Here is a 12,519-nt window from a genome sequence, read left to right on the forward strand (position 1 = left end):
GTTAATCAATTAAATATATTTTCACTTTGATATTCAGATTAGTTTACTTATAATATATAATACACTAGTATCACCCTCCCTTTTATACGGAAGCGAGATTTGGACATTAAAGAAAAAAGACATGAACAGAATCAAAGCAACGGAAATGAAATTTTTCAGGACAGCAGGATATACTCTTTTAGACCGAAAAAGGAATGAAGAAATTTTAGAACAATTAGAAGTAGAGTCAGTAGAAGAAAAAATCAGCAGATACAAATTAAATTGGCTAGATCATGTAAGAAGAATGGAAAATTCAAGAATCCCAAAAATTATGATGCAGTATAAACCTAGAGAACATTGTCGACCAGGAAGACCTTTTAGAAGACTGCTAGATGGGGCCGAAACAGGTCTACAGATGCCTAATTCGTGAAGGATGATGATGATTATGATGATGATGATGATGATAATATATTTTTGTTGTTTTTTTTAAATACTGAATTATAATAGTACCAATTTTCATAGTTTCCATAATTTTCCTTCATATTTATATTTAATTTACTTCTGATAGATGTATGTAAAATATGACACATGTCTTTCATATTTTTCCAATTACTTTTTGAGAAGAGAAAATATTTACCTTTCTACTTAATTTTTCTGTTTTTTTTTTTTTTTTTTTTTTTAACTTATAAATTCCTCAATACATGGTGATTTGAATATTTTCAATAGCAGAAGAAAACACATGTGTCAGTTTACTCCACATACTTTTGTGGACTTCTGTGCAAAATTTCACTGAGATTGGAGAAAAACTGCATTCATTAGAGCATTTTGAATGTTACAAAATGTTGAAAATTGGAAAATCGAGAAAACGAATATCGAAGTACAGCATGTATGTGATATATACTGTGGATATCTTTTCTTCCTATACACATCTACCACACGCATTTCTCTCCTACATAACAGTGCGAAATATGAACTGAATGAAAAGTAAAATTAGTAAGAGTGAAAAACAAAGTCTGTCAGAATGAAAGCTGAGCATCAGTTTAAAGGGCTGCAGCTCCACGCACGCTGGGCCCTTTAAATTTGTCCTGAGGGACTTTAAAATTGTCATAGAGCCAAAATAGGCACAGATTTAAAAAAACTAAAACATTTTATTTTTTAGAGTTAAAAACAAAATGTTCAATTTTTAGGTACTGGTAATGATTTTTTTGTTATTTTCACCAATCTATAGCCTTAATTCACAGGCAGTATGTACACAGGACTATAGTATTGCACTGTATTCGAAATTAAGGCAAATGGAATGCATAACTACAATTAGGTATTCAGAAATACCGACAAAACTGACTGGATCACTTAAATATCTATAGTATGAGTGATGATAGAGTGTCATTGTGAAAATAAATAGCCCTACAGGCCAAATGTACATATAAAACCCAGAGAATAAAAAAGAAAAAGGAGAGGCCAGTTGTATTCTGGAGATTGCACAGGCCAATAGGCCTAAGACTTAAAATAAATAACAATATTTGATAAAACACTTGTAAAATACTGGTAATACATTTCATAAGCGAAAACAATGCAAAAGTCAGTAGTGGCCGGTGATCGAAATCCTCGGTGAGGCCAGGTGCAACTAGTTTAAGTGCCTCCGATAGGAAATGTTTGTTTATGATATTAATTATTATTGTTATTATATTATTAGTATCATTATTATTATTATTATTATTATTATTATTATTAGTCTATTCTTATTACTATCAATGAAAAATAATAATTTCACTCACCAAATAAGCTGTTATGCTCTGAGTTTCAGTGATTGTTTCAGTGTGATGAAGCAACCCATATTATGTGTTGAAATTCCCTTTCTTTCTTTTATTTTTTTCCTTTGGCAGCAACAAACAAAGGCAAGAAAAGTTTATTTTGCATCACATTACCACTTAACCATTTATGTTGCCCATACCAGGATGCAATAGAAACTCGCGTTTTAAGATTATGTGTCAGAAAAATTATCAGCGATGCCGTAGGTATCTCGGTAGTCTCTCTCTTTATTTAAAACTTCCTTTCTTTCAGTATTATTTCTTCTCGAAAAAGGACACTCTAACAATGAATTAACTGCACCAGCATTATTTCTCTCATTTGTTTCTGTTTATATTTTCCCAAAATACACAACAGCATTGGCCTAGATTCACTACTGTACTACGAAGTACAATAGTAGAATACCCTCGCTTATGTCATAAACTCACTACTGTACTACGAAGTACAATAGTAGAATACCCTCGCTTATGTCATAAACTGAGACATAAGGGGAGAGAATCGAGTAGGTCTCTGCCTGCCAAAGAGCTGGAATTTTGTTATTTATGGCCTATTTAGGAAGACAAGTCACCATTGCTATTCCCATCCCACTCTACCCTTGAGGCCGGCCCATGGATGGGAGGAGTGAAACCTGACCAGGCCAGATGAATTGTGCCTCAGCTACAACGTTTTAAGCGTAAACATGAAATGCATTAAGCCAGACCCGGCATGAACGATTCTGGCCTCAGGAACAAATTTTACTGCAAAACAGGTCTATATATCACAAGCCAGACCCGGCCTCAGGAACAAATTTTACTGCAAAACAGGTCTATATACTGTACATCACAAGCCAGACCCGGCACGAGCGATCCCGGCCTCAGGAATAAATTTTACTGCAAAACAGGTCTATATACATCAAAGTTTTCAAATGCTTCTACAGCGATATATGCTTCATTCAAATAACTAATACATTATATAAAAACACAAAATTTGATTTCAGTTAAGCCAAGTGACCAAGGCCCGGCCTCACTTGCCTCAGTCAATCAGCCACCACTGGAAAAATTAATTATAATAATATCATTTCGACTACAGAAATCATTGTCTTACCTGCAGGTCCTTTCTGCAGGCCTGATGGACCAGAAAACATGTCATTGCTGGGCAACACAGAGGGCGATATCCCATATAGAAGAGATCTCTCATACTCGGCCGTGGGGACACACACTACAAACAATACACCAGGCATAGCAACCTGTCTTCAAGATGATCTGAACTAACGAGAGTGTAATTCACTTCTGTCTGGCATACAGTCCAATCTTCTTGCACAGTGGGGAAAGCAATCTTCAACATGTGTAAATTATGTATGAAACATACAGAAACATGTGTTAATGAATGTAATCAGCAATTAACTGCAATTTATATACGTGAAGGTCAAAAGTACAGTACCAACAGTAAGGACTGAAACTGGGCTCCATTCATGAGCGGAAATGTAAACAGAATCATTAACTACAGCTTCCCTTCTTCCTCCTCCTTCACTCCCATCCTCATCGCCATTACCAGCAACAGAAGCAGAGACAGTAGTAGTATTACCACGTCATCATCGTCCTTCACTTCGTTCTCCTTATCACCATAATCGCCATTTTAATCCTGCCATCATCACAGTCTTTATTTTCATTCTCCTCTTTCCACTTTTTTTCATACCAACGTCATAATCACAACTGTCAGCTGTCGCAATTAAAGTCTTCCTCCTTCTCATGACGATTGTCTTCATCTACCATTGTCCTTACTACTGTCATCACAAATTTTGGGTAATTTCATAGAAGACGGGCACTTGGTTGAATGTAGTAAGTATTACCAACTTCTTTATTTCAGAGTTAAATGTTAGTGATCTTTTAGTGACTTTTACATGTTAATTCTAGGTTTTTTGTACTAGGTGTCGCCGTGATATTCTTTTAATTTTATTGGTTATAGTTGTCATTTGTTCTAGAATTTTCGTTAATTTTGAATGGATAATGACGTTATCAGTTGTTCTTGGTTGTTTGACGTGAGTGGTGTTATGTTGTGTCTCATGGCTAAAGCTATTGAAAGTTTCTCATTTTATGATTTTTGTGATTTTCTTTCGATTTGATTGGCTATAGTTGTCATTTATTCTAGTAGAATTTTCATTAATTTTGAATGGATAATGACGTTGTCCTGTTGTTCTTGGTTGTTTGACGTGAGTGGTGTTACATTGTAGATTTGGCTGCATTTGTCGAATACGCATCATCATGCTTACGAAAAGCCACTTTTCAGTGCCAATAATTTATTTTGTGTGCACAAGGTTGGAATTTTGAAGTAAGAGGGAAAGGAAGGAAACCGTGTTCTGAAATTTATCCATTAAATTTTGTGTCGATTTTGGTTTAGTTCTTTCGCTGGTGAAGAAGGATTGTGTTGAATGTTGAGAAGAAAACTGATTTTCTGTGGTTTAAAGGAATTATTTACTGAATTTTCTGTAGAAGTTAAGGTGTGATAAGTGTTCGAAGAGAATTTCATTTAGTGTAAACACGTGGTTTATTTATGCAAAGTTGACTGTACGACAAAGTGTTGGTTTAGTTCTTTGTTGCCTGCATGGTTTAAGTTTAGATTGCCTTAAAGCCTGTGTCATTTACTTGAAGTGAAGTGGTTGTCGTTGAAGACGTCGATGAGAATTGAATTTTATTTGATAAGATGATAAACTATTATGTTTTGTTTTATAAACTATTATGTTTTGTTTTGTGTTTTAGTGATTTTTGGGGGTAAAGTGCGGACGAAAACTGCCAGAAAAGTACTACCAACTATGAAGTTCGAATGCCACCTAACGCCAAAAAAATCGAAGGCGAAAAATTAAATATATTTTCATTTTTTGGAGGGCTTGTTCTTCTTTAAAAATATGAATATATATTTGATTTTTCATCTTTGATTTTGCGATGTTTGGTGACATTTGGACTTCATAGTTGGCAGAACGTTTTTGGTAGTTTTCGTCAGCCATGTTGGATTTTGCCAGTCTTCTAGGAAATTACCAAATTTTGCTTTCTTCCATCTTCTTCTCAAACGCCATTATCATCGCTACAATCATTGTTCCTATTGTTCATGGAAATCATGTAGGGAATCTTTTGCTAAAGCCTTTCAGCCAGTCACTTTTCTGGCACTTTGAGGTTTTTTTTTTTTTTTTTTTTTTTTTTTTTTGGTAGCCAGCTCATAGGCTAGCTGCCGACAGTCTCTCAGGTTTAAACCATAAAACATTTTTAGCATGTAATGATGTAATCATGAAGAGATTGCTCCAGTTCATTTGGAAAAATCTGATTGTGTAATTTGGACACATTCGAGAATCTGGTTTAATCTTGTATTTTTGGACATATCTGCTCAAAGTCTTAAAGGCTACTCCTTTATTTAAAGCAGCTGCACGGATGTTCCTTGGACGGGTTCCTTCATTGATGTTTCAGAAAATCTCCCTATTTTTTATCAGTTTTTTTAACACGTGACATATTGATAATTCTGAAAATAATTATAGTTATTAGTTTTTTAAAAGTACAATGTAGTACGTCATCAAAAGTAATGAATTTCTGGTGATAACAAAGCTTATAATTATAAGAATTTAATTTAATTCTTTATTATTTTTTAACATTTTCTTATATTTTGTGAATTATCTTTTATTTAAGAAACCATTAAATGTAATGGCTATGGTTTCATAAATTGGTTACTAGTATGTTCATTTTTTAATGTTAGTTACCGGTAAATGTAATATAATTACAGTTTGTTTTTGCAAATCATTGGTACATGGGAACAGTGAGATGTCTCACTGTTCTCTTTATGCATAGTTCGTTTAAAAATGGCGCCATCACTTCAAAATCAAAACAAGAAAGATGAAACTTTGCCACACATAACCTCAAATACCATAGTATTAGGGAACAAAGCATTCACATTTCTGTCTCATTTGTATATCCAATATAACCTTCATTAAACACAAGCCAAAATTTTACTTCTAGAGTGAAAAATTACGAATTATTTTTTTCATCACTCACCTTTGTAACTAGAATCAAATCGAGTATGAAAATACTGTTACTTTACTCATGCAACATACACAACTCTACTGTTACCAACATCTCAACATCAAAATTTACCATCTAATAAAAAATGTCTCACTGTTCTCCCTGTCTCACTGTACCCACTTCTCCCCTACTGTAAGGATAGACTTAACCACTTTATATGGAAAGTGATGAACTTAATTTACTTTGACCACCTGTGTCAGTAAATGATCTTGGATGTATTGTACACGTATGAAGCTCATAAAAGAGTGAGGAAGGAGGAAACCGATGATGTTTGATCAGCCTCTTTAGTTTTGTATTTGACATAGGTAATTAATATGTCTTGTGTCCATCTCTGTTGACACCCCTCTCGCGTGTCTTTGAGGTGAAGAGAGGGGAAACGGGAGTGACGGGACAAGAGGGCCAAAGCTTAAAGGAGAATGATTTATTATTATAGTGAGGAAAAGGAAGACTGTTTTAACAATATTTGTTTATTGAAAATAAACAAGAAGAAATATTAGATTTTTTCTTCCTGATTCTGGGATTGGGAGAAACAGTAGAGTCGCGGTAGAAATTGGTAATTTAGATAGTCGACTTGAGACGTCGATGCGTGAAGAGTTACGATAATGAGGTAGAATCTGTGTAAAGCAGACAGGGGTAACAGGAGTGTCTGAGAAGGAAAAGTAATACCATTCTATACACAAAATTAACATACGTTACATTTACATGGATTTCAATTGCCAGAATTTAAAAAGAAATAGTATTTTAACATCAGATATCTATTTATTAGTAACATTAATTAAAATACAAGAAATTACATTTACACAGAACAAGAGCAGAATGAACTTGATGAAACGTAAGAAGAAATTATTTTAACAAACTGGACTGTGATTGAAAATTATCTTTTGAACTCACACGCTTCCTTTTTTGAGGCCCTAAAATTAGTATGCCATCTTTTAAAATAAAAGGAAGAGCATTGTATCTTAAATTAGTTACTTATAAAAAGTGAACGTATTAAGAACATTTTCCACTTTAATATTATTACACAATATAGTAAAATATAGTTTTAGTTCGATATACACGCCAAAATATGTCAGTAGCATTCACTACCAACAAACAGAGAAACAGGTGAAGCTTTTAGTTCCAGAAATTGGCATCATATGTTTACACTCTGAAAAATGGTCTTCGCCTTCATATATCATGAAAACACAACCATTCTTACACAAAGCTAGGTGAAATTAATTGTACAGAGTGATTCATGAGGAGTTACCATCACTTATGGAACATATTTCCAAAGGCATTTTGAGCAAAAAATATCATATAAACATGGGTATTATTCTCAATATTTTCAGAGTAACGCTAATTTGAAATTGTGTTTGTAAAATACCATTATTCTTTATTTTTAAAATTAAAAGAATATTACACATAAAGAATGAACTATTCAGGAGTATCATTTCTTTAATTATATAGTATTCTGAAGCTAAAAATGTGTTGTGAACTTCTGAATCCCATAGTTGCTTCATACAGAATGTTTTTTTCGACTTTTAACTACAAAATTACATTTTTCTTACGAACTTATCACAACAAATCACGCCACTCTTGTAAATTCTTTATGATTGTACACTATGATGCAGAATTGAACTAAAGAATCAAGTTCCTAAAGTCGTACCGTATGATTTGTAATAATTGTTGTGATAAGTTCGTAAACATGATGTAATTTTTAGTTAAAAATTGAAAACAAAATCTGTACAGAGCAATTAACAACACATTTTTTAGCTTCAGAACACTATCCAATTAAAGAAATTATGCTTTTGAATAGTTCATTCTATATTTGTAATATTATTTTACCCTTAAAACTAAAGAAAAAAGGTATTTTACTAACAACTTCAAATTAGTGTAACTAAAATATTGAGACTAGGACAAATGTTTATATGACATCTTTTGCTCAGAATATCTTCCGAAATAAGCTCCATAAGTAGCGATAAATCCTCGTGAATCACCCTGTATATAAACTTGATATTAATTGTAGTTCCTACCGAAACTGTTAAAATAGTTTTATTTCTTTTAGTCATGTATTGCAATTTATAGATTTGAAATCATGACAGCTATATCAACAATAATTTCTCAGAATAATTATTATTATGTACCGGTACGTAATGATTGGAATAATATCACGTTGTTACTTCTTTTATCAACACATGCATCCAAACTGTATTAAGAGAACAGCAATTTATTTCTACAAACTTCCAAGATATATATATTTATAAATCTGATAGCGTAATTTATGTTACTATATTAATGCATACAGTAGGGTATCTATTATACTGGCCGACGTTTCGAAACTTTATTCCACATTGTGAAAAAGGAAACCGAAAAGAGATCCAATGAAGTAACAGCATGGAGGAAGCTATTCAAATAATTGTTAGGACACTAAAATAACCAAAATAATGAAACACAGAAAATATTCGTAATAAATTATTGGGAAGAATTCCAAGAAGGACGACGGAAACAGATGATGATCGAGAAGTGGACGGGTAAAGACGAGAGGAAAGACTTTCAGAATGAGCATAATATTGTAGAGATGCTGTCGAATTGGTAGCATAGAGAAGATGCTGATGAGGAAACTAAAAGACAGTCACCTTTCAGATTTGAGTAACCGAGAGGGTTTCAAAATTGTTTACAGTGGCTCTTGAGTGTATTGACAACAGAATGAAAGCATTGCTATTTCTTAATCAGAAGTTGGAGACACTGTGTCTAGAAAGAAACTCATTACGAACAAAATGCGTAGGTATAGTAGAGTGTTAAAGAAAAGTGTAACTTAATGAAAAGAAATTGATATTTTAACAAGTTATAATGCTCGTAGTTTTTGTTTCACTATTAATCATATACAGGGCGTAACAACTTTAATGATTAGAATTTCAGGAACATATTCCCTGACACGTTCTACGTTGATTAAACCTAACATAACTATATCCGAAATTGAGAGGTTACAGAGATAACAGAGCTGGAAAAAATAGAACTTCTTGCAGCTCCAAGCATTATACCGTTTATACAAGGCCTATTTTATGGCATTACTAAGTAGCGATACATAAGAAACATTTGAAAAGCAGCAAATGAAGGAAATTTTACTTTTAAGAGAAATTAAATTAAAATTGTTTAGGTTGCTAAGGAAACGAAACAGACAACAGTTTAAAATACAAGTTGTGGGAAAAATAAACCGTATTGTTACTAGTCTTTTTATTGAGTTTTGACCATTAAAACATGCCTTTTGTGTACACACATCAGGAATACGCCGACATAGTTTATGTGTATGGACTGTGTGATGGCAATGCAACAGCAGCTGTTTTGGCATATCAAGCACGGTTCCCAAATCGTAGGATTCCTAGTGCACAGGTATTTTCAAGTGCCTATTGGCAAATTTCACAGTCTGGTCAACTTCCAAGCGCTTGTGTGAAGAAGGAGAATGCACAACGACAAGAACAGGCACAGGTACAAGACATGATTATTGATATTGTAGACGAAAATCCACGGTTAAGTACACGGAGGATTGCTGCACAGCTCGATGTAAATCATATGAAGGTATGGAGAACACTACATAAGGAATGTTTGTATCCGTATCACGACCAAGGAGTACAGCATCTTGAGCCACAAGATTTGGCTCCTCGTTTGAATTTATGTAAATGGTTAACGATTGAACCTCAATTGGTTGCAAAGATTTTGTTCACTGATGAGGCTACATTCACCAGAAATGGCATAACTAATTTTCGAAACAGTCATACATGGGCATATGAAAACCCGAATGCAATAAGAGAAAGACATTTTCAACGTCGATTTTCTATTAACGTGTGGTGCGGTATGCTAAACGACAGACTTATAGGCCCATTCCTCTTCGATCGCAATGTAACAGGAGAAGTTTATGAATTATTTTTACGAAATGAACTACCAGGTTTGCTGGAAGATGTTCTGTTGGCTGTGAGACATGACATGTACTTCCAACATGATGGTCATCCTGCTCACTTCTCTCTCCGTGTGGGAAACTTTTTGAATGAACATTTTTCCAATCGCTGGATAGGTCGTGGTGGTCCTAAGGCATGGCCTCCAAGGTCACCTGATTTAACGCCTTTGGATTATTACCTGTGGGGTGATATGAAAAGAATGGTGTATGCAACAGAAGTTGACACACGTGAACAGTTGCGAAACAGAATCATTGCTGCTTCTGTATTAATAAAGAACAGCATTCTTACCATTCAATCAGCCACAAATGGACTTCTGCGTAGAGCCGAGAACTGTATTGCCGTTCAAGGAGGACATTCCGAGCAGAGACAGGATTAATCACATTTTCCGCAAGAAGTACAGTGTTTGGAATCTTAAGGACATTTTTTTTTCAACTTTGCACTGCTTCTTTCATACTCACAAGTAGTTGATATTAAAATGTAATATGGTAATAATAAAAATAATGACATAGACATGTCACTTTCGGAAATTGGTGTTACTTCTTTCAGTATTCAGCGACAAAATTAAAACTCAAAATATTTAACTTTGGGGTACAAATACTCCAAACCTATAGAACTTTGGATGTAGGTATGTTAGGTTTAATCGACGTAGAACGTGTCAGGGAACATGTTCCAGAAATTCTAAACATTAAAGTTGTTACACCCTGTATAAAACCTAACTTCAGAAACAATTTCAAACATAATTCTCGATTATCCGGAAATTTCTGTTCATTGAATTACTTTAGGTAACGTTTAGGACGGAATAGAAACTCTGATGTAGTTTTATTTTATTTTATCTTAGGTTACGAAATTAACTTCATACATCGGAAAGTGATTTTACTTATCAAGTTGTCACCCAGCTCTTAAAAAAGATTGCCAATTACAGCACTTGCATATCGAAGGCTATCAAAGAGATTCTCATTCCACACATCTACTCCACTTTTCCTGCTCCTTGGGAATTACGAAAACCGTATGACTCGTGCTTCACATCATAGTTTATTTCATTTAAGAATATCGGGGGAAAAAATTGAAATTCAGATTTAATTATCTATACTTCGTTTAAGAATATCCCTATTGCACATATTACTTGTACCATCATTTAGTTTTACATTACTTACAAAATTACACAAATTAATTTATATTAGAAAACTATAATCTAATGAACTGTTTTAAAAATATTACACTGAAGTACAGGAAATATCACTACACGTCTAATTTTGAGTTTTGTGCAGGCGTGACAGTGAATCTTCTCTTTCCGTCGAGGTTACTGTCGCTTCCTGCTGCTGAAATGGGTAGATCAGTTGAGTGTAGAGATGGGGTCGAGAGCAGGGTGCTCTCTGTAGAAACACGGAAACTGTTTTCTGTGATAGTTGGAAGGGTAGACAGATCCACAACGTGAGACATATAGAGAGGCCTGGGGCATCCGATGCTATTCATCTCGTTCGCTGTAAGAGAAGTGTTATCAATGCTCAGGAAATTGAAGAAATGCCTTGTTGAACACACTACAGATTAAAACAATGCTACGGTTTCTAACAGGACACTGTCATACAAACAAGTATTTATGTATATAATAGTCCAGGAGTTCTTTCTTTCGATCTCCCTTGGCTGATTATCTAGTTAGGTTTTTCCGAGGTTTTCCCCAAAAGCAAGGCAAATGTCAGGTAATCTATGGCGATTCCTCGGCCTTATCTCGCCAAAAAAAAATTCCTCCATGGAAATCGGTGATTCCAGAACATAGCATCACAGTCTACTATACACAGTCGCAAAGCTCAATACGTAGTAAATATGCAAACATTAGATAGTTGCTCACCACTAGGATCGCTAATATCGCCTCATTACAGGCAATGCAAAATAGTACCGTCACAGTCTATTGTTTCTAGCACCCTCAAAACTCAAGCTTCGTGACTGTATATAGTAGACTGTGATAGCATACAAATTCCAGGAAATCATTCCAAAAATGATCCTCCATAGATTCTTAAGTCAGATTCCATGGAACTACTCTGCAGTACATATAAGGATCACCTTCAAATTTATACAGATGGATCTCTAAATCCTAATAATGGGACATCAGGAGCAGGGTATTATATTCCAAAATATCAAGAAAGTTATTTCATACCATGTTCATCCTCCTCCAGTCTTGACACTGAATTGCTAGCTATTGATGCTGCTCTTCAGTGTGTTACTCAAATTTCTGAAAAATCTATTTGCATACTTACCGACTCCAAGGGGGCTATATTTAATATAATTAAATATGTACCAAACCTATACGCACATAGAATTATTCCAATTCAGAAACAACTAGTAAACTAAAAGAACTCCAAAAGGAAATAATATTTCAATGGATATCTAGTCATTGTGGTATACCTGGAAACGAGAAAGTCGATAATATTGCAAAACAGGCAACATATTTGCAACCAAGACCTCTTCAAGTGATATCTCTATCCAGTGCTTTTGCTTCAGTAAAGTCTCATTTTACAAACCTATGGATCAACAATTGGCCCTCTTCTGACAAAGGAAATATTTTACAGTCTGTACAAAAGAAACCAAATGACCTGAAAATGTACAAAAACTTGCCCAGACATGTTCAAACATTTTTAACAAGAGCCAGAACAGGTCACATTGTCACTCAATTGTACCTACACCGATTTCACATTTCTGATAATCCTACTTGTCTGTGGTGTAATAATCATGATGAAGGTCTGGAACACATTCTTCTACAGGATGTT

The 12,519-nt window shown here is 34.3% G+C and overlaps 2 protein-coding genes across 3 annotated transcripts in view; both read right to left on the bottom strand.

Annotated features, from left to right (window-relative positions):
• LOC138703702 (uncharacterized) overlaps positions 1 to 5,878 on the bottom strand; it is a 48,600-nt gene extending 42,722 nt beyond the window's left edge. Inside the window, exon 1 of one of the 2 annotated variants that reach the window (XM_069831804.1) lies at positions 5,799 to 5,878. Coding sequence is in view for 1 of the 2 variants with exons in the window: in XM_069831803.1 (XP_069687904.1) it covers positions 2,869 to 3,004 (136 nt within the window). In the remaining variant the exon portion in view is untranslated. Of the gene's footprint in view, positions 1 to 2,868; positions 3,550 to 5,798 lie in introns of those variants that run through there. The other variant, XM_069831803.1, reaches the window with a different exon arrangement.
• A 686-nt stretch (positions 5,879 to 6,564) lies between these two features.
• The window catches only part of LOC138703701 (uncharacterized), a 101,764-nt gene continuing 95,809 nt past the window's right edge, over positions 6,565 to 12,519 (bottom strand). The window contains exon 13 of the mRNA XM_069831802.1: positions 6,565 to 11,238. Coding sequence (XP_069687903.1) covers positions 10,997 to 11,238 — 242 coding nt within the window. The 3' untranslated portion in view covers positions 6,565 to 10,996. The remainder of the gene's footprint in view (positions 11,239 to 12,519) is intronic.

The sequence above is a fragment of the Periplaneta americana genome, chromosome 7 (genome assembly GCF_040183065.1).
Source record: "Periplaneta americana isolate PAMFEO1 chromosome 7, P.americana_PAMFEO1_priV1, whole genome shotgun sequence".
Classification (NCBI taxonomy): Eukaryota; Metazoa; Arthropoda; class Insecta; order Blattodea; family Blattidae; genus Periplaneta; species Periplaneta americana.